Here is a 23272-nt window from a genome sequence, read left to right on the forward strand (position 1 = left end):
GCTGTAGGCTATTTTGTGCAAGGGAGCAGAGCATGAGCATGATATTTGTTCCTGTCACGCTGAGTGGTTATGGAAAGGGGGAGAGCTGAGGAAAAAAAATCCATTGAGGAACTTATAGTCATTCTCAACGGATGTAAAAACAGACTTTGTTTGCTTGCCGTTTGAGGTGAAGAACACATTACTTTGAGAAGCTCCACAGCTTCCCAATCAATCCATTATTTTAGGTACAGTAGATCTAAATAAATATTATGACATGAAGAAAATTTCAGTCGTCCTTGTGTCAGGCCCTGATCTGGCTATGCCATAAGAACAATACAATTGAATATAGGTGAATAAAATAGAAAATATATTTTTCCCCAAACAATTTCAGAGGGAATGATGCACATACGGCTATTCTGTGTTGAGAGGTTAACAAAGGAACAGGGGCCGGATTCACAAAGCATTTCTTCCGAGAAAATTTAAGAAGCTGCTTAAGAAAACAAAAAAGAAGTTCATAAAATAGTTTGGAAATGCAATTCCTCAAAATGTTCTTCGGAATTCGTAGTTTTCTTAGGAACTTCATAAATATCTTTCTTAAAACCTGTTGCGACTCTAGGGGCAGTATTTTCATTTTTGGATAAAAAACGTTCCCGTTTTAAACAAGATATTTTGTCACGAAAAGATGCTCGACTATGCATATAATTGACAGCTTTGGATAGAAAACACTCTGACATTTCCAAAACTGCAAAGATATTGTCTGTGAGTGCAACAGAACTGATGTTACAAGCGAAACCCAGATAAAAATCCAATCAGGAAGTGCATTTTTTAAAACCGCCTCAGGCCAATGACTCCTTATATGGCTGTGAATGAGCTACGAATGAGCTTACGATTTCTACGTATTCCCCAAGGTGCCTACAGCATTGTGACGTCTTTTTACGCATTTATGTTGAAGAATAGCCGTAAGGGACCACATTTAGCAAGTGGTCACATGATGGCTCCCGCAGAAAATCTTGCGTAAAGTACACAAGTAGCCATTTTTCCAATCGCTTCTTATGAGAAACCAATTGTCCCGACGGATATATTATCGAATAGATATGTGAAAAACACCTTGAGGATTGATTCTAAACAATGTTTGCCATGTTTCTGTCGATATTATGGAGCTAATTTGGAAAAAAGTTTGGCGTCGTAGTGACTGCATTTTCCGGTCGATTTCTCAGCCAAACGTGAAGAACAAACGGAGCTATTTTGCCTACAAAAATAATATTTTTGGAAAAAAGGAACATTTGCTATCTAACTAGGAGTCTCCTGAGTGAAAACATCCAAAGTTCTTCAAAGGTAAATGATTTAATTTGATTGCTTTTCTTATTTTCGTGAAAATGTTGCCTGCTGGTAGCAGAGCCTAGCCATAGCATTATGCCATGATAAACTTACACAAATGCTTGTCTAGTGTTGGCTGTAAAGCATATTTTGAACATCTGAGATGACAGTGTGATTACCAAAAGGCTAAGCTGTGTCTCAATATATTTCATTTGTGATTTTCATGAATAGGAAGATTTATGTCCGCTGCATTATGCTAATTAGTTTGAGGCTATGGTTACGCTCCCGCATGCGGGTTTGAGAGTCATGAGAAGTTAAGAACTTCGTAAACATCTTCTTATGTGGCATTGACATTAGTGATGTGCTTGAAACTAATAAATAAGCCTATGTGACAGGGATGATAGGATTTGGCCCACTATAATAAAGTGTTGATATTTACATTTTATTACATTTATTTTTGTTGCTTGATGTCTCGAGAATAAAAATGTTTTAGTTGGCTAACGAACCCTTTACACACAAACCAAAAAACATAATTTTTCACACATTATAGCCATCAGACTAATGTTAGCTACTGTACATCAAAACCAAACATGGATAACCAAGGAAAGCACAATAAAAACTTCAGTAAACAAGAACTTGAAGCAATGGTGGAGGAAATAGCAGCCAGGAAAAGGTTGCTGTTGGGGAGACTTGATAACTGCAGGTTACCTGCAGAGACCAAAAAGAGAGGACGGGCGAGAGTGGCCAAGTCGGTCTCTGCCATCGGGGGTATGGCAAGGGACAGTGACACCGTAAAAAGGAAGTCTTCTGACATCAAGTCGGCTGCTAAGAAGAAGAGAGCTGAGAGACCATTTATGTGGACGAGCTGTAGGAGAAGGTGTCGTCCATCATAGAGATGGTGGAAGAGGGACTGCGCGACCGGTAAATTAGTTAGCTACGTTAGCTAGCTAACATGTAAAGACATTATAGCCAACACAGTTAACGACGTTAACCTTAGCTATAGTTAGCCAAGTTCTTCTTTGCAAATTGACGAGATAGCGTTAGCTATTTAACACTTCTAGAATATTGTAATATATTGTTAATTACTAGCTAGCTAGATAATGCCTGTTTAATTTGTATTCTTGCTGTATTTAAATATCCGGTAGCCAACTGTTTCTGTGGCGCAAGAAAACATTAATGGTTACAAAAGTACCCATTCGTCTCAAGACAAGGGTTTAGCTGTCCTAATTTTAAGTACGTTTCCAAGAAGAAATCCTAAAGCATCATTTTCAAGAATCCCATTTCTTCTTAACTTTTTTTCTTAGGAACATTTCCAATAACTTTATTGAGGAATAGCAACTTTGCTTAACTTTCTTCTTAAGCCTTTAGTTAAGGAAAAAATGCCAGTTAAGAAGACATTTCTTCTTAAGGTTTTGTGAATCCGGCCCCAGATCCTCCATAGTTATTTATGCAACTTTAGTTGGGATACAAACTTTATGGAAATATTTGTTGATTTCTAATACATTTTATGCCTGCATGATGCAACTAATGATTTGAAAAAAGTTGTATGAAAGGGAAGTGCTCTGCTGTGTTTCTTGCGTAGACTGCACACACTTCATCAGTTTCTCATTCACAGTTTGACAATGACTTGATCATATTCTCACACAGACGATTCTAAATTTAATCTGGTCTTTACATATAGCCTACTAATATATATATATGTGTGTGGATTTATTTCTTATTCAGAATGGCCCACAAAAAAAATATCTAAGGGCAGTGGGAAAAAAGACGTAATCCGTATGCACTTGAATAGCAAATGGAGGACGCTTTTCCCACGGTTCACTTTTCATGCCAGCCAGGTAGGCTACTCCGGTTGTAAAGAGAAGCAATGTGCTTAATATGTGGAAAGTTGAGAAATAAATATAGTAGGCCAATAGAATGCTGATGGGATCCTCTTTTTAATAGGGGCCATCAAATTTGTTTTCTCACGCAATTGCATAGCATAGCCCATAGAAATGTTGCGCAACAGGAACACATTTTATTCCATGCATCAACCAGCTATGAGGAGCTGGCTCTCGCTGCACAAAGGGTGACCGACCCTATTCCACTCAAACTCTGAATGCCAGGGCTCTCATGAAGTGTTTGATTTGATTTTCAATAGCATTTGCATTGATGTCAGAGTCATTAGAGGGACAATAGAGCGCTGAGTACCGGTCATTAGAGACTGGCCATTAGCAAGTTTGGTAGCCATCAGAAGCATCAGAGAGCAGTTTTGGAGAAACCTAATTACTATGACTCAACGGTTCGATGCGTTCCATACCAGGTCACTTTATATCAAATCAAATGTAATTTTATTTGTCACATACACATATTTACCAGATGTTATTGCGGGTGTAATGAAATGCTTGTGATCCTAGCTCCAACACGACTCTGATTTCTCTTCATTACAAGGCTTTCACCGCGTCACCTTATAAACGTCACGTTAAACATCAAATCAATGTGTTTATCTGTCTATCTGTGACTGCCGATAACTTCAAAGTGGACAACAAATGCAATGTTACCAATGTGTTTGCATTGTTACACACAAGCGAATGATACAATTATGCTTCAAATGAAAACCCGAGATGCCTGCGTCACAATTTTCATTCAATTTCGTTTTATTTGTCTGTCTATCATTTTATCATCAATATATTTCATGATGTGTAGCCTACCGTGCACAATGAGCACAAATCTTCATTTAGTACATATTATAAGATATGCATTAGAATAAGCAGCCTCCATATTTGCAGCCAGAGGTGATATCTCTCTCGGAGCTGATCCGTCGGCAGTATTGTGGAATAATTATAAATTTAAGGTAAGATTTGAATGGAGAAAGCTGATCCGAGAGCAGCACAGCCTTTCTTTCGATCCTATCAGTATCGACACATGCCTCAACGGCGCACTTTAGCGAACGTTCTCTCTGCGTGGTGTTTTGGGAAACACGTTACATTTTCGGCCATTGTAGGAAAGATGCATCATTAAAACACTCGTAAGCCTAAGTTCCATTGCTATCGGGATACTGGGCCCACCTCTGTTATCCAAAGGGCACTGTTCGAATGTCAAGATCGGTAGGATTTGTGTGGAGTTTTCCTCCGCTGCCTCTCACTGGCATATTTTCATTAAGGGACATAACAGTGTCAAGTCAAGTGCATTCTCATATCTTGTTTGAAGTCTCGGAGAGAGAAAGATAGAGAGGGAGGGATGGAGAGGATAGAGAGGAGGAAAGAGAGAAGACATTGTTTTTCCATCCACTATAGAACAGACCAGAGCCTTCTATCTGAATAAATAGAAGCTTCTGGAACACTTTCAGAAAGTTTAGACAGACTCTAGAATGGAAGTGGTCGGAGCTGCAGAACAACCACTGAGTTGCAGTCATAGACAAACATATTTAGCCCTCTTTGTTTTTACATACATCATTGGTTGCAGTTACATTCACTCTCAGATCGCTCAGATAGATTCCATAAAATGAGAGAAAGTAGAATTCCATGGCGTTTTGCCCCAACCTGTAAACCCAAAGATCATGCGGTTCTTAAACCCTGTAGAGCAGGGGTAGGAAACCCTGTTCCTGGAGTACCATAGGTACTGCAAGATTTTGTTCCAACTAGGCACCACACCTGACCAACTGAGCTAATTGATAGGTTCAGTGATTGACTAAATTCAACACACTTGGTCTTCCAGATCGGTTAAATCGGCACTCCCTCGGCACTCCAGGACCAGGGTTGCTTACCCGTGCTGTAGAGGAAGCAAGAAGGCTCCTTACCTTGCCACAAATTACAGAAGCAAGAAGGAAGGAAGGAAGGAAAGAGGGGAGGAAGAGATTAAGAGAAAGAAGACAATGGATCATATTGGTTAATACCCATTAAGAATGGTCACTTACATTCCTGTAAATAGCAGGCCCTACAGGAAGAAGCAAGGATGGAGGCTGATTTGTAAAAACCTTTGCCTGTCTGTCTGTCTTGTGCCATTCTGTATATGTCTCTCTGTCTTGTGCCTGTCTGTCTGTCTTGTGCCAGTCTGTAAGCATCCCGATGAAGGCATCAAGCCAGAATCATTTTGGTTTTTCATAAGAAGAAACATTTCAGTGAACTTCTAATTTGCCTCTAGGGAGGCTAACTGTATCCTGCGGATCCCGAGCGTCTGTCTCTGTCTCTCTAGTGGAGGAGGAGTAGATCTAATGTAGAGAGACAGACAGGTCAGTATGATGTTGCAATATTTGATCAGTCTTGTGGAGACAGTGGGAAGTGGTGAGGACAGCAAAGCTGATTGCATCAGCTCTATCCCTACACTATAAACATTATATACACTCAATTGAATAGTTAGCCAATGCTAGTATTGCTGAACATACAGGACAGTAGCCAACAATGACAATGTACTTAGAAGACTGATGGAATCTTTCCCTACACTAGACTGTGTAGTGGGTATTCTGTAGCATTTTTATTCATCAACTGTGGTGCAATTACACACTCAACTACTGGCAAACTATCATCCTTCTGTTGTTATGTCATACGCAAACTTTGGATTGTTACAGGTATAAAAAAATCATTTTTCATGAGAAGCCCCAACCTTGCATCTTTCACTGTGTTAACCACGCGTCATATCCCTGAAACCCCCTGTGTTAGAATGCATGCACCAGTCCAGTTCCCCATGCAGCATTCACCGACAGCCCATGGGCCGTTCCATCCTTCAAAATGACGGGGGGTAAACTTTCCCAGTGTTATTAACAGAGAATCATTGAGGAGAGAGGTAGAGCAGGGGAACGAGGAAGGAAATAGAGGTATTCAAATGAAAAGAGGCAAATGAAGATGGGATTGAAGCTGTATGGAATGGTGTGTTAGCAGGAACATGAATGAGAGAGAAAGAGAGATCAGAAAGGGAGAAGAAGGACAGATCTTGTTGGGTCAGGCATGCTCCACTGTGCTGCTATGTGCAGTGAAGGAATGGGGAGATGGAGCAGGAGAGGAGGAATAGCATGTGAGTGGCGAGAAAGAGGCCAGGTGGCCAATGAGGTGTGGCGATGGAAGTGGCATGCTCTGAACACCCATGCTAGGAGGAAAGGAGAGAGGACGATAAGAGAAAAGAGGGAGGGAGTGAGGAGGGTAGCACCCCCAGGTGTGCCAGGCTACCTTGTTCCACCAGCCCAGTGGTGGAGCCCGCTGCCGCGGATGCAGCTGCCGCAGCGGCAGTGATGCTGATTGGAGCGGTGGAGCGACAGCCGACTGTTTGGTGTCCCACACACACAGTTGCCACAGAGAAAGAGGGGGCAGAATAGTAGAGAGAAGGGAAGAGGAGAGGAGGAGGTTGGAGGGATAGAGGGAAGAGGGCAGAGAAGTAAGGAATAAATGGAGAGAAGGAAACAAATATGGTTCATTAGTCCAAAAGAGAGGCGGATTAATAGAGCACGCAGAGAAACACAATATCTTCCTGACATAGAAGACATAAATTGTCCAAGTTCTCCCAATGTAGGTTATTTTCCTCTACACTGTACACATCACTGCCACCAACACACTGAAATAAAGCATCAAATGAGTTCATTGCGAAGTGACTATTAGGAGTGAACACAGCTAGTGATACATCTAACACCATCATCCAATACCCGACTGGAACCGTTCATAAGGGTTAGAAGGAGATGTCAAGGATACTGAAGCCTTTCACTTCTCTTGTCGGCCCCTCTCTCTTTCCATCCCTTCTAACACCACCTCCCATCTCGCCTCTCATTCTTTCTTTCACATCCTACTCCATCTCTTAAGCCTTCTCCACCCTCTCCCTTATCTACAGATGTAGGATCTTAATTTGAGCCAGTTTGTTACAGTGGGAAAATAATAATAATAATAATAATAATAATAATCCCAAAATAATAGTCTCTCCTTTTCACTCACATCTCCCTTTCCCTCATCCATCATTCTCCTCTCCTCTTTCTACCTTATCCATCAACCCGTCTCCCCTTGCTCTCCCTCATCCATCTCTCTGTCTCTCATATCCATCTCTTCTCTGTGATTCATCCCTGGATGACCGAACTCTAATAATGGCTCCTCTTCCTGAGGAGATGAGGGTGTTGGAGTGGGGATGCGGCACACAGGTGTGTGTGTGCGTGCTTGTGTCTTTAGGTGCTTGTGTGTGTGTGTGGATAAAGCCGGGGGAGGACCTCAGATCATTTTACAAATTAAGGCCTGCTGTTACGATCAGAGTGACTCATGTTCACTGAAGCACCAACCTCCCAGACAGACAGACCGACCGACATGCAGCTGATTGTGTAGCATATGAAAATGAGTTATATACTGTTGAAAATGCACATGTTTGCTACATTTGCTACTGGACTCTCATCTTCTCATCTCCAAATAGCTGCCACATTGTGTGCATCTCGTCAGTGGCCTTTAACCCCTTGACTTTAGGGAGGGTTAGCTGATCCTGACTCTGTGCCTAAGGGCAACTTCTAGCCAGAGCCCCACACCCTTGCAGGTTCCACACGAAGTAAAGAGTAGGTGTGCGTGTTGACGCAACACTTACCAGAGAAGTTCCGTGAAACCAGCATAGCCGTGAGCACGGCCCCCTGAGAGAGGAGAAGAAGAGAGGAAAGGGTAGGGAAGGAGAAAAGAGGAGAGGAAAGGGTAGGGAAGGAGAAAAGAGGAGAGGAAAGGGTAGGGAAGGAGAAAAGAGGAGAGGGGGTCAAACCAAGACTGCTTTGATACGACAGAGTCATGGAAACAGGCCACACTTCAGATTATAATATTGTGCAAATCTTTTCCATTCATTTGAGATTTAGGCATATAGCTAGTTTCAAGTTTTAATGACAGTGAGATGCCTTTCTTACATGCTCTAAACCCAACAATTTAGCTAAATAGCTACATAACAGGCTATAGCTATAGAACAAGTGGCATGGAATCGTCTTGACGTAAGAAAACAGTTGAGGTCTGAAAACCACTCACAAATGAACTGAAACGGACACAGAAAACCAAAGTCATCCACTGACCTTGAGTTTCCTCCTGGCGTTGAATTTCTTCAGGCACTCCACGGTCTCCTGCCTGTGCATCATGGATGCCACTGTAGAACGTTGCTGTGTGTGAGAGAGACAGAGAGAGAGAGAGACAGGGGGATAAAGAGAGATACAGACAGAAAGAGAGAGAGAAGATACAGAGGAAATGTAAGTCACATGAGTCAAAAGTCACAGAGACTTAGTTAAATCTTTGCGCCTTTGTGTGTATGTATATGAGTGGGTGTTTATCTCTCCTGGATATATTACAATACATAGTGACATGTGTACTTACGCAGACCCATGGGTGTTTGAGGGCCTCCTGGGCAGTGATCCTCTTGGCAGGGTTGATGGTCAACATCTGGTTAATCAGGTTCTTAGCCTCTGGAGTGACTGTGTCCCACTCTGGGGAGGGAAACTACACACAGGCACACACACAGACATACACAAACACAGATACACACAAACACAGATACACACGCGGGCTTGATCAGGTTCTAGGCTTCTGGACTCTCCATTCGTCTATATAATACTCTATCATTGAAAAGTATTACAGTGGTAATCAATCAAATTCTATCAGCAATGTTTCAAATGTTCCACTGCTCTGAACAGGTCCCAGGTGAGTGCACTCGCTGGCCAATCAATTACATTGAACGATCAATTATATAACTAAGTACCAGGCAGAAGAGAAAGCCAGCAGACACACAGCCAGCGGAATACCCCGAGTAAATATACTGGGTACTCCTCTCTATATAAGACTGTGTTCATAGACGTGGTGTAAAAGTGTACTATCTCACCATCCTTACTAAGACAATGTATGTCCTGTATAAATAATGCATTAACAAATAAATATGTAACATCGGGATGTGACGGCAAATTGTCACCAAGCGACCTGGGACAATGTGTCTTTTAATGATAGGCTTTTGGGGTGCTAAACGTCATCATAGCTCAACGACAATCTCCATGACATTCTTTCCTGAAATGGGACTAATGTGCTCAAGGTACTGTAGGCACTTTCTCGCTCCTCTAAAAATATTAATGAGGTGATTTAGTTACTTCTAAAAAAGAAACGGGGGGAGAGGCAGAGAGGAGCCGCTGCGGGGAAGGGAGTGGACGACCGAAATAGGGAGAGAGGGTAAAATAAGTAAGATGAGGTGTGCAAAAAAGAGAGGGACAGAAAAAGAGAGAAAGAAAGAGAGAACAGGAGAGCAAACAGAGAGCAGTGTGGCAGTAAGAGTGAGAAAGTAGAGAAGTAGAGGGGAGTGAGGCGAGGAAAAGACAAAAGAAAGAGAGGACACGAACAAAAGGAAAGGAGAAAAGGAATAGAGAGAGGGGATGAGGAGAATAGAGAAAATGGAGAGAAGACAAGAGAAGATAGGAGAGGACAGCAGGTAGCAATGGAGAGGAGAGCAGGCCTCGTCCAGATCTTGTATCTCACATCGTATGCCCCTGCTTTTATCTGTTGGTACAGTTTGTGCTGGTCCTCGTCCCAGAAGGGAGGGTAGCCCACCAGCAGGATATACAGAATCACCCCTGAGAAAGAGAGACAGAGAGAGCGTGAGAGACAGAGAACGAAAGAGAGAGAGCGAGATTGAAAACGAGAGAGTGAAACACACAGATGGAGAAAAAACACAGAATCAGCATTTTTTATGAATATTTACTTTGCTTTTGTGTCCAAGCATTTGTGTCTGGGTGTGAAGGTATACATGTGTGTATAATGTCTGTGTGTGCGTGTTTCTGTGTGCCCAAAATAGTGTGTGTGTGCGCGTGCTCACGCACGCATGTGTGTAAATGTGTGAGATGCTCACCGCAGGCCCAGATGTCCACAGGTTTGCCATATGCCTCCTTTCTCAGAACCTCAGGGGACAGGTATCCCGGTGTGCCAGCAAATCCTGCAGCACGACAATACACACACATACGCACGCACGCACAAACACACAAATACAAACAACTCCAAGCTTAGCACGTCACCCTTAGTGGGATGAATGATGAAAGGTTGAGAACATGTTGGTGTAGTACAGTCAGAACCACAGATCTAGGGTCAGAACGTACCAAACCAGGCTTGCTGATCCCCCTGTACCTCGATGGCAAGGCCAAAGTCAGCCAGCTTGACGGCAGCATTCTTGCATTTGCTGGCCAGGAGCAGGTTCTCTGGCTAGGGGGGAAGGGGGAGGAGAGGGGCGCTAAGGTTACTCCTGCTTTGAACTATAAGAGAAAGGAGGAGGGGGAGAGACGGAAGACAGGCAGACATCCAAACACTCTTGTGGTGTTTGCAACAGTTTATTTACACACATACACAAACAGTAACAGAAAAAACACACAGATGTACCAAATGAAAACACACACACCGGAACACCTATAGTTTGCTGTGGTTTAGGGTATATTGGTTTGGGCTGTGGTGTGGGGAGCTGGTGGTGCCCCCCCCCCCTCCTCTCTCTCTCTCTGTTCCAGATAGAGCAGCCTCATTACTCTCTGTCAGAGGGGGACTCTAATAATGGGCTGCTATCCCCACTGGCCCCTTCTCTCTCTCTCTCTCTGCAAGGCTACTGTGCTGTAGATCTACTGTAGCCTAACACCACTCTACACAATAGAAATGTGTCACCCTATTCCCTTCCCTTAGTTCCCATTGCTCGGATGTTTGCAGATCTGAAGGGACTGGATAGGTATAAAGGATGACTTCTGGCATATTTACTTCACCTAGATAGTTTGCATGATAGAGCGTGAGGCACTATCTAGCTCAGACACACATTCTCTGTTACTTTCCTCGCAAACACACACACACACGCCCGCCCGCCTGTAGAGAGTGTGTGAGGTATAAACACAGTGTTAACAGTGTCACTGCTGACCCGGCATTGCAGCCTGTCTTCCTCTTTGTGTCTCATTATTACACCCCCCCTCTTCTCCCGCTCTCCCTCATCCCTCCACCTCTCTACCTAACTCGTTTGGAGCCGTAATAATACTGATTTATGCATTTTCTTTTTTCTTTTTTACCTTTATTTAACTAGTCAGTTAAGAACAAATTCTTATTTTCAATGACGGCCTAGGAACAGTGGGTTAACTGCTTTGTTCAGGGGCAGACCGATACATCCCCCTGTACCTCGATGGCCAGGCCTTAACTCCCATATCTTGCCTCATTTGCACTCACTGTATATGGACTTTTTGTTTTCTTTTGTTCTACTGTATTATTGACTGTATGTTTTGTTTATTCCATGTGTAACTCTGTGTTGTTGTATGTGTCGAATTGGTACGCTTTATCTTGGCCATGGTCGCAGTTGCAAATGAGAACTTGTTCTCAACTAGCCTACCTGGTTAAATGAAGGTGAAATGAAAAACAAATATGATTCAGGGTTTACTCATTTGTATGGAGAAAGTTCAAATGGTGGATTTCAGATTAACTACAAGCACTAGGATAATCCCTTCTATGATTGCGGGTGGATTTCAGATGAACTACAAGCACTAGGATAATCCCTGCTATGATTGCGGGCGGATTTCAGATTAACTACAAGCACTAGGATAATCCCTGCTATGATTGCGGGCGGATTTCAGATTAACTACAAGCACTAGGATAATCCCTGCTATGATTGCGGGTGGATTTCAGATTAACTACAGCACTAGGATAATCCCTGCTATGATTGCGGGTGGATTTCAGATTAACTGCAAGCACTAGGATAATCCCTGCTATGATTGTGGGTGGATTTCAGATTAACTACAAGCACTAGGATAATCCCTGCTATGATTGTGGATTTCAGATTAACTGCAAGCACTAGGATAATCCCTCTAGATTGTGGGTGGAACTGCAAGCACTAGGATAATCCCTGCTATGATTGTGGGTGGATTTCAGATTAACTGCAAGCACTAGGATAATCCCTGCTATGATTGTGGGTGGATTTCAGATTAACTGCAAGCACTAGGATAATCCCTGCTATGATTGTGGGTGGATTTCAGATTAACTGCAAGCACTAGGATAATCCCTGCTATGATTGTGGGTGGATTTCAGATTAACTACAAGCACTAGGATAATTCCTGCTATGATTGTGGGTGGATTTCAGATTAACTGCAAGCTTCCAATAAATAGATTTCAATATCCAAACACACAATGTCCAGGCCACGCGCACAAACACACAATGTCCAGGCCACGCGCACAAACAAACAATGTCCAGGCCACGCGCACAAACACACAATGTCCAGGCCACGCGCACAAACACACAGAAATTCAACACGCGCAGACAGACAGACACGGAGACAGACAAACATCTTTCTCTGCACATCGCATAATAGCAGCCCTCTGCAGCAACACACAAGTTCCTTCCCGCCCTTCCTCCTTCCCTCCACACACACACACACACACACACACAATAAAGTGGGTTAGGTGAGGGAATGCAAGTGTGAGAGATTGCGGTGCTGGAGAGCAGTGAGGGCCTGTGTGTGGGTGTTTGGGATGGAACGATTCCCAGCTCTCTCTCTCTCTCTCTCTCTCCCTCTTTCTCCATCTTTCCTTTCGCAGGAGTAGAGTGGGAGCTGTTTCAACATTCCAGACATGGCTTTATCTGCTTAGATTCCTTCTGAGGGAGTGTAGGAGAGGAGAGAGAGAAGAGATGCAGCCAGACAGACAGGCCTCCATTGAAATGGCACTCCAATTGTGAAACCAGAGACTGGGTTAAGTCATTTAGCCTAATTTCTCTGTTTTGAGACTTTAGAAGAAACATATCAACAGAACAGTGTGCCTTCTTTGTAGTTGTGCTTTACTTTTCACACTAAGCAGTTATTCATAACTGTTTGATGGTCCCAATTTGATTTGTTATTTGCTGATTCGGGCTTCCAAGATGGGAGTGTTCTTCTCGCCACTCAGACACTCCCAGAGGTTGTCCTCAGTCATATCACACTATGGCCTACTGGGTGAATTGCCCCAGTACTGCCGGACTGTAACCTGATAGGTGTGGCCGCTAAATAAAAAAAATAGCCACAACAGTTCTGATAAACACAACACTACTTCAAGAGGAATGCTGCCACAGCCCGGGGGCCTGGGTATGCCACTGGCATTAGCATGAAAGGGCAATTCCATGGAATCCAACATGAATTTACATTGGGATGCAGTCGCAACCACAAGTCTCACAAAACCCCATTTTGGTTGAGACCGACTTTATGACCAAAATGATCCTCTTTACACTTTGTAGTCAATGTTGACAGTATAACACATGTTTATGACTCAAAAATATGGCGGAAAGTGTTCAAAGTAGTCCTTGTGCAAAGAGTTCTATGGTTTATTTAACTTTGCAATCATTGGTTTTTATTTTACATACATTTTTAATGAGTCTCAGCATCACTCTGTTACTGTAGAATTGGCCAGAGATGACAGCGGCAGACTAGCATCATGCAAAACAAGGTATAGCTATAATAATAATAATAATAATAGTTATAATAACAAACAAGCTTGCTCACAGACCCCCAAGCATACACACAGACACACAGGATAGGACAGAACAGGAAAGGACTGCCCTGACCGCAAGCCAATCACAGTAGACTCAGTAAACGGCAACCGCTTCTGTTGCGGTAGTTTCATCTATAAATACAGTCTCACTGGAAGCTATACAACTCCATTGGAAGCACCATAGAGACAAATCAATTGGACAAAGCGATTGCCATTTAGAAATCCATAGGCTATTGGGAAACAGAATAACATGGGGCTAATTTTAATACAGCAGCCTAGGCTGAAGAGTAGAGAAACAAACCCTGTTCCAAGATAGGGCCGGCATAGTACAGCATGGCATAGCATAGCTTAGCAAAGCATAGCAGAGCCATCAGTCAGCTAGCGTAACAAGCACGCATATTGGCAGTCTCCACAGACTAGGAGAGGTGCTGTTTCAACAAGAGGACAGGAAAGAGAGGGTCTGCATTTGGCAAGGGTTAAAGCTGCTGTTTCAACAACAGGAGAGAGATAGGGGAGCAGCATTTGGCCAGACATAACCAGATAGGCCAAAGGTCACAGAACACATGGTGCAGAGAGAGACGGTGCTAAAGTAGGTGGAGAATCTGACCTGAAAACAGGAGACTGACCATGGCCAACTGACTGCTTTTGATTGCTTTTTAATATGCAAACTAATGGGTAGGCCTGACAAGCTACAGCATAACAGAAGAGACAAAATACTTATCTAAAGCTACAATCCAAACAGTGATGCTGGAAAACGTCACTTACACCAACACACAAATAGAGGATAGACACACCTATACACACACTGGACACACGCTGAACGGGCAACAGTTACACACACGCACACATACACATTGGACACAACATACAGGCAGTAAGGTGATACCTGTCACTCACCTTCAGGTCTCGGTGCACCACGCCCATTTGATGGCAGTGTAGCACCGCCTCCAGGATCTGCTGGATGCAATGACTGCATGCAAACACCAGGGGGCGCATGTTAGTCTGAACAGCATTGCTACATTCCCGTGCAAAGGCCAGGGGATGGGGGGGATGGAGGGGATGGAGGTGGGGGACTTCTATCACACAGACACACCTTCTTGCGGCCCATGGCCAAGTTAATCGCCCAATGGTTTGGCAATAAGAGTGACCAATAATATAAAAGATTAGCTACCAATTAGGTGACCAAAAATCTAAAATAATTGTATAGATGTGAGCAATATGGCGGTGCCTTGTGGATTGGAGTTCCCACCATATAACTGGTCTTCACCCATCCAATAAATTAAAGATCAATGGTCAACTTTCAAGTAAAAAGGAGAAGTCAACATCAAATGTATGACGATTTCATGAAAAGGTATGAGAATATATGAACATGGATCCATGTGGGGAGGAGACAGACATATGGTAGGAGGCCAGGTACATGTGTGCATAGACAGGTAGCATTTATATTATCGTGATCCAACACAGGGAGGTGTGCTGCTGCATGCACACACGTGTTGGGTTGGAGGGGCTGTGTGAGAGAGAGGGAGTGTGTTGAGATGCAGGAGTGTGTGTGTGTGTGCGTGTGTGTGTACATGTGCGTATGCGTGTGTTTTTTGGGGGGAAAGGGAGGGTAAAAAAGGTTGGTTGGGTTCTTTGTCAAGCAAAATGCCAAATAAAAGTAAAAACTACTTCATTCTAATTCTAACTCTAAGTAAAACGATCTGCAGTGTGTAGTTATTTCAATCTGTTGATGCAATATACTTATCTAGCAGTGACACCTGCCGATGTGTGTTGAAATAGACTGCAGTAAATCATTAGTTGTGTCTAAAATATACAGTACATAGAATATTGACTTTTCAGTATGCAGTAAAGAAATCATATACTGTCTTTGGATATAATGACACCAAGTGAGAGAGAGAGAAAGAGAAAGAGAGGGAGGAGAGAGAAAGAAGAGGAGAAGAAGAGAGGACAAAGAGAGAGGAATATTAGAGCTTAAACAAGGGAGAAATAGAGTTTGAGAAAGAGAGAGAGGGAAGGAAGGAAGGAAGGAAGGAAGGAAGAAGGAAGGAAGGAAGGAAGGAAGGAAGGAAGGAAGGAAGGAAGGAAGGAAGGAAGGAAGGAAGGAAGGAAGGAAGGAAGGAAGGAAGGAAGGAAGGAAGGAAGGAGAGGATATTATGGGAGTGTCTTGGTGTGAGCGAGCTAGCTGATTGACTCCGGCTTGGACCGGCCTGGCAGTAAAGTTCAGGGCTATATATTACGATCCCTAGTCTTCTCCAAATGAATAAATACTAGCCAGGTCACATCCGCAGGCAGCACAGTGTGTGTGTCAAATCTAATTTTATTGGTCACATACACGTGTTTAGCAGATGTTAATGCGAGTGTAGGGGGAGGGGTGTGTGTGTCTATGCACATAGACAAAGATATCTACCTACAGTTGAAGTCGGAAGTTTACATACACTTAGGTTGGAGTAATTAAAAGTCGTTTTTCAACCACTCCACAAATTTCTTGTTAACAAACTATAGTTTTGGCAAGTCGGTTAGGACTTCTACTTTGTGCATGACACAAGTAATTTTTCCAACAATTGTTTACAGACAGATTATTTCACTTATAATTCACTGTATCACACTTCCAGTGGGTCAGAAGTGTACATACAATAATTTGACTGTGCCTTTAATACCTCTTGAAACTAGGGGGCATTATTTTCATTTTTGGAAAAATAACATTCCCAAATTAAACGGGCTATTTTGCCAGAAGATGCTAGAATATGCATATAATTGACAGTTTAGGATAGCAAACACTCTAAAGTTTCCAAAACTGTAAAAAATATTGTCTGTGAGTATAACAGAACTGATATTGCAGGCGAAAGCCTGAGAAAAATCCAATCAGGAAGTGACATGTTTTGAAAGCTCTGCGTTCCGATGCGTCCCTATTGAGCAGTGCTATCAACCAGATTCCTTTTTCTATGTATTCCCCAAGGTGTCTACAGCATTTTGACGTAGTTTCACGCCATTATGTTGAAGAATGAGCGTAAACGACTACATTGCGTTAAGTGTCCGGCTGAGGGCTCTCAGAGTAATTCTTGCATAATACAGAGGTAGCTATTTTTCCTCCCGGTCTTACTGAAAATACAGCTGTCCCGGTTGATATATTATCGAATAGATATTTGAAAAACACCTTGAGGATGGATTATAAACAACGTTTGCCATGTTTCTGTTGATATAATGGAGCTAATTAGTAATATTTTTCAGCGTTGTCGTGACTGCAATTTCCGGTCGAATTCTCAGCCAAACGTGAAGAACTAACAGTTATTTCGGCTACAAAAATAATATTTTTGAAAAAAAGGAACATTTGCTATCTAACTGGGAGTCTCGTGAGTGAAAACATCCGAAACTCAAAGGTAAACGATTTAATTTGATTGCTTTTCTGATTTTCGTGACCAGGTTCGCTGCTACTAGCTAGGCATAATGCTATGCTAGGCTATCGATAAACTTACACAAATGCTTGTCTTGCTTTGGCTGTAAAGCATAATTTCAAAATCTGAGATGACAGGGTGATTAACAAAAGGCTAAGCTGTGTTTCAATATATTTCACTTGTGATTTCATGAATATGAATATTTTCTAGTAATATTTTATGTCTGTTGCTTTATGCTAATTAGTGTCATTTGATGACAATTCTCCCGGATCCGGGAGAGGGAGTTCCAAACAGCTTGGAAAATTCCAGAAAATGATGTCATGGCTTTAAAAGCTTCTGATAGGCTAACTGACATCATTTGAGTCAATTGGAGGTGTAGGCCTTGTATTTCAAGGTCTACCTTCAAACTCAGTGCCTCTTTGCTTGATATCATGGGAAAATCTAAATAAATCAGCCAAGACCTCAGAAAAACAATTGTAGACCTCCACAAGTCTGGTTCATCCTTGGGAGCAATTTCCAAACACCTGAAGGTACCAAGTTCATCTGTACAAACATTACTACGCAAGTATAAACACCATGGGACCACGCAGCCGTCACACCGTGTTCTGTCTCCTAGAGATGAATGTACTTGCGAAAAGTGCAAATCAATCCCAGAACAACAGCAAAGGACTTTGTGAAGATGCTCGAGGAAACAGGTACAAAAGTATCTATATCCACAGTAAAAATAGTTCTATATCGACATAACCTGAAAGGCCGCTCAGCAAGGAAGAAGCCACTGCTCCAAAACCGCCATAAAAAAAGCCAGACTACAGTTTGCAACTGCATATGGGGACAAAGATCATACTTTTTGGAGAAATGTCCTCTGGTCTGATGAAACTGATGAACTGATGAACAGTTTGGCCATAATGACCATCATCATCATCACCATCATCATTATGTTTGGAGGAAAAAGGGGGAGGCTTGCAAGCCAAAGAACACCACTGGGAATGTGATGAAAGAAATAAAAGCTGAAATAAATCATTCTCTCTACTATTATTCTGACATTTCACATTCATAAAATAAAGTGGTGATCCTAACTGACCTAAGACAAGGAATTTTTACTAGGATTAAATGTCAGTAATGGTAAAGCACACACATCCTTTGGTCGCTCGTCTTTTTCTTTTCAGTTCGCTGCAGCTAGCGACTGGAACGAGCTGCAACAAACACTCAAACTGGACAGTTTTATCTCAATCTCTTCATCCAAAGACTCAATCATGGACACTCTTACTGACAGTTGTGGCTGCTTTGAGTGATATATTGTTGTCTCTACCTTCCTGCCCTTTGTGCTGTTGTCCGTGCCCAATAATGTTTGTACCATGTTTTGTGCTGTTACCATGTTGTGTTGCTACATGTTGTTGTCATGTGTTTTTACCATGCTGTTTTGTCGTGTGTTGCTGCCTTGCTAATGTTGTTGTCTTCGGTCTATCTTTATGTGTGCTGTGTTGTCTCTCTTGGCGTGATGTGTGTTTTGTCCTATATTTATATATTTGTATTTATTTTAAATTTTTAATCCAGCCCCCGTCCCCGCAGGAAGCCTTTTGGTAGGCCGTCATTGTAAATAAGAACGTGTTCGTCATTATCATTTATAAACGCTGCGTATGCACAAAATATGTGCCAAAACATGCGTGTGCATGTTTTCATACAAAAGTTAGCATTTATAAAAACTGAACTTGACGTGAGAATGTGCTTATCCTCCCGAAAACTTCAGACCATGCGTACGCACAGTTTCTACTGGTTGAAATATTGCATTGCAAGAAGGCAAAAGTAGCCTAGTAGTAGCCTTGTGCAAATGGGAAATATATGTTGACACTCTTATTCATGCAAAAAAACAATAGCTAAATATAATAAGATGTAATCATTTGCCATTAGTGAGAAGAGCAAACATCTATTTATTTTATCTTTGCATTGGAAAATAATTCTAAATAGTCATCTCTTTCCTATTATTAATTTGGAATAAATTCCTCACCTTTTCTGACTGTGATATGGTTTCATACTTGTGAAATAGCCTACCAGGCCTACAACAAGTTAGGTTTCCATTAGTCCCTTCTCTCATTTAATTGGACCCACTTCGCAGAAGTAAATAGATGAGCTATTTCAAGTATTTTGCTCTATGCGATCCGATCCCGAAGCGCAGTTTAACAGTAGAACCCTTTTCCATTGACGTTTGTAGGCTCTCTCTGAATATTTCTCGAGTAGACAATTTTTCATTTGTAAACCTAATACATATATCATAACCAGTGCAGAATAACTTATTTACAACAGATTTCCACGCGCATCTGTCATTTAATTGGGCCTATTGATAAGCTATCATCATTTCAAGTCAATGCTCCATCTATTAGAAAGTGAGCACAGTTTATAACACAGTAGAATTTAACAGACAGTTGATCATTTGCATTAAAGTGTGTAGACTACTGTAGTATAAAAAAAAATCAGAGTAGACAATGTTTCAGATTTCCCGGGCAGTGCAGCATATTTAGGTTAGGTTCAAAGTAAACACAAAACATTATTGAATTCAAACAATCTGTTTACAGATTCGGATTACAACAAATGTCACAGCAAAAGAAGACATTCTGTCAACAAGAAATTTGATCAAGTTCACCATTGATATTTATTTTAGATACCGTCTCGGCCTGATTCCAATACGTCCAAAGTATACATCAAACGAAAGCATTATTGTCACCATAAAAGGTGAAAGACGGCTGTTTTTCAGGCGGTGCCATTTGGAACGCATCCTTGGGAGTGAGAAACGGTCGCAGAAGCCTGAGAAGCTGGGCAAGTGCACTGGTGGGGGTCCCGGGTTGAGGGGGTTGAGGAGGTTGGAGGGGGGGAGAGGGATGAGGGGTCAAAGGTTTAGGGAGGAGGATGGAGGGCGAAGTCAGACAGTCAGTGCACCAAGAGCAACATAGAAAGGCAAATGCAGGAACCTCAGAATAAAATAAACAAGCACATCGAGACGCAGCAGAGCAACAGACAGACTGATAGACTGAACGACTGACAGAAAAACACACGAACAGACAGGGAGACTGAGACGGAGGGGGCGAGGGTGCAGGCAGAGGTGCAGGGGGTGGAGATGTCGGGCAGAGGAAGGGGGAGGAAGAGGAGTGCAGCTGGTCTCTACACATACTGACCTTCAGGTCCCTGTGCACTATGTCATGTTGGTGAATGTGATGAACACTGTCAAGAATCTGAGTGATACAGTGACTGTGAAGACAAAACAGAGAGGAGGAGAGGGAGAGATGGAGGAGAGGGAGAGATGGAGGGAGGCAAGGTGGAAGAAGAGAGGATGGGATGGTGGAGGAGAAATGTGGACAGGTGAAAAATATTGGCAGGTGAACATGATTTTGAAAAGCAAGAAAAACAGTGAGATGGACAGAATATTGAAGAGTGAAAAAGAATGCACATTTGATGGATAGAACAGAGAAATGGAGTAGGAGAGATGGCAGATATGTTGGAGTCAGAAGGGTAGAGGAAGAGTAGGCAGGGCAGGTGGAGATGGAGAGAGAGATAGGAAGAGGAGAAGGGAGATGGAGAGAGATGGGAGGAGATGAAGTGGATGAATGCAGTGATGGGTGAGGAGACAAAACCATTTTCAACATGATGAGACAAGACTACCAACAACAGCACAGCCAGATGTGCTCACAACATAGAGAAAGAGAAGAGAGGGAGGAGAGAGAACGGGAGGAGAGCAGCGAGAAAAGGAGGGAATAAGAGATGATAGAGGGCGAGAGAGGAGGGAGAGTAAGAGACTGACATGAGAAAGTGAACAAGGCAGAGAACAGAAAATGAGAAAGAGAGAGATCGAGGAGAGCAGTGGATTGATGTGTAACTGTTATTTCAACCAACTAGTGGATGGAAAAAATTGCGCAGTGAAGGGGTTAATGTGCTTTTACCACTCGTGTGTGTGTGTGTGTGTGTGTGTGTGTGTGTGTGTGTGTGTGTAGTGAAGGAGTTAAATGTGCAGGATATAATGTGACTAATAGCAGAACAGGAAGACAGCCTGCAGGATGGATACTGAGTGGGGAGGACACACACACACACACACACACACACACACACACACACACACAGACATACACAGACGCATAAGTGGACATGGCAAGCACTTAAGTACTTAAGTTAAAATAAAGTACTACTTAATTCGTTTTTTGCGGTGTCTGTACCAATATACCATGGCTAAGGGCTGGTCTTTGTCACGACGCAACGTGGATTGCCTGGATACAGCCCTTAGTCGTGGTATATTGGCCATATAATCACAAACCCCCAAGGTGCCTTATTGCTATGATAAACTGGTTACCAACGTAATTAGAGCAGTAAAAATAAACGTTTTGTCATACCCGTGGTATACGGTCTGATATACCATGGCTATCAGCCAAATCAGCATTGAGGGCTCGAGCCACCCCGTTTATAAAGTAGTTTATACCAGGGGATTTCAAAATGTTCTTGCACAAGAACAAACAGGCGACCCAGGAACCCCCATCATGTTAGCGACCCCCCAATTCATGTGAAGAGGAAGTGTAAACTCTAACTTTGTCTATTAGCTAGAAAGGTATCCTGGCAGCGTAAATAGCATGTTGCTGTTAAAGCTGATTCTCCCTGACGGTCTAGCTTTTATTTGATTGATGATTCTCAAAGATGGTATAAAAATAAAATATATATAATACCAGTCAAACGTTTGGACACACCTACTCATTCAAGAGTTTTTCTTTATTTCTACTATTTTCTACATTGTAGAATGCCAAGAGTGTGCAAAGCTGTCATCAAGGCAAACGGTGGCTACTTTGAAGAATCTCAAATATGAAATATATTTAGATTTGTTTAACACTTTTTTGGTTACTACATGACTCCATATGTGACCCGTTTCAGGAAACTAGGCATACAGTGGGGCAAAAAAGTATTTAGTCAGCTACCAATTGCGCAAGTTCTCCCACTTAAAAAGATGAGAGAGGCCTGTAATTTTCATCATAGATACACTTCAACTATGACAGACAAAATTAGAAAAAAAATCCAGAAAATCACATTGTAGGATTGTTTTATTCATTTATTTGCAAATTATGGTGGAAAATAAGTATTTGGTCACCTAAAAACAAGCAAGATTTCTGGCTCTCACAGCCCTCTCACAGACCAGTACTTCTTTAAGAGTGCTCCTCTGTCCTCCACTCGTTACCTGTATTAATGGCACCTGTTTGAACTTGTTATCAGTATAAAAGACACCTGTCCACAACCTCAAACAGTCACACTCCAAACTCCACTATGGCCAAGACCAAAGAGCTGTCAAAGGACACCAGAAACAAAATTGTAGACCTGCACCAGGCTGGGAAGACTGAATCTGCAATAGGTAAGCAGCTTGGTTTGAAGAAATCAACTGTGGGAACAATTATTAGGAAATGGAAGACATACAAGACCACTGATAATCTCCCTCGATCTAGGGCTCCACGCAAGATCTCACCCGTGGGGTCAAAATTATCACAAAAATCACAAAAATGATCACAAAAATCCCAGAACCACACGGTGGGACCTAGTGAATGACCTGCAGAGAGCTGGGACCAAAGTAACAAAGCCTACCATCAGTAACACACTACGCCGCCAGGGACTCAAATCCTGCAGTGCCAGACGTGTCCCCCTGCTTAAGCCAGTACATGTCCAGGCCCGTCTGACGTTTGCTAGAGAGCATTTGGATGAACCATAAGAAGATTGGGAGAATGTCATATGGTCAGATGAAACCAAAATATAACTTTTTGGTAAAAACTCAACTTGTTGTGTTTGGAGGACAAAGAATGCTGAGTTGCATCCAAAGAACACCATACCTACTGTGAAGCATGGGGGTGGAACCATCATGCTTTGGGGCTGTTTTTCTGCAAAGTGACCAGGACGACTGATCCGTGTAAAGGAAAGAATGAATGGGCCATGTATCATGAGATTTTGAGTGAAAACCTCCTTCCATCTGCAAGGGCATTGAAGATGAAACGTGGCTGGGTCTTTCAGCATGACAATGATCCCAAACACACTGCCCGGGCAACGAAGGAGTGGCTTCGTAAGAAGCATTTCAAGCTCCTGGAGTGGCCTAGCCAGTCTCCAGATCTCAACCCCATAGAAAATCTTTGGAGGGAGTTGACAGTCCGTGTTGCCCAGCAA

At 42.6% G+C, this 23272-nt stretch overlaps 1 protein-coding gene across 39 annotated transcripts in view; it reads right to left on the reverse strand.

The window, feature by feature from the left end:
* Positions 1–23272, reverse strand: part of LOC112248878 (calcium/calmodulin-dependent protein kinase type II subunit beta) — an 87358-nt gene that overhangs the window by 29325 nt on the left and 34761 nt on the right. For 18 of the 39 annotated variants that reach the window (XM_042320771.1, XM_042320785.1, XM_042320781.1 and 15 more), the window contains exons 6-13: positions 20269–20341; positions 10334–10436; positions 10090–10173; positions 9720–9814; positions 8577–8699; positions 8282–8365; positions 7819–7861; positions 6438–6530 (exon numbers count right to left, since the gene is read on the reverse strand). In XM_042320771.1, coding sequence (XP_042176705.1) covers positions 6438–6530; positions 7819–7861; positions 8282–8365; positions 8577–8699; positions 9720–9814; positions 10090–10173; positions 10334–10436; positions 20269–20341 — 698 coding nt within the window. Of the gene's footprint in view, positions 1–6437; positions 6531–7818; positions 7862–8281; positions 8366–8576; positions 8700–9719; positions 9815–10089; positions 10174–10333; positions 10437–14606; positions 14680–20268; positions 20342–23272 lie in introns of those variants that run through there. The other 21 variants (XM_042320783.1, XM_042320787.1, XM_042320778.1 and 18 more) reach the window with 4 other exon arrangements.

Source organism: Oncorhynchus tshawytscha, linkage group LG04, assembly GCF_018296145.1.
Source record: "Oncorhynchus tshawytscha isolate Ot180627B linkage group LG04, Otsh_v2.0, whole genome shotgun sequence".
Taxonomy (NCBI): Eukaryota; Metazoa; Chordata; class Actinopteri; order Salmoniformes; family Salmonidae; genus Oncorhynchus; species Oncorhynchus tshawytscha.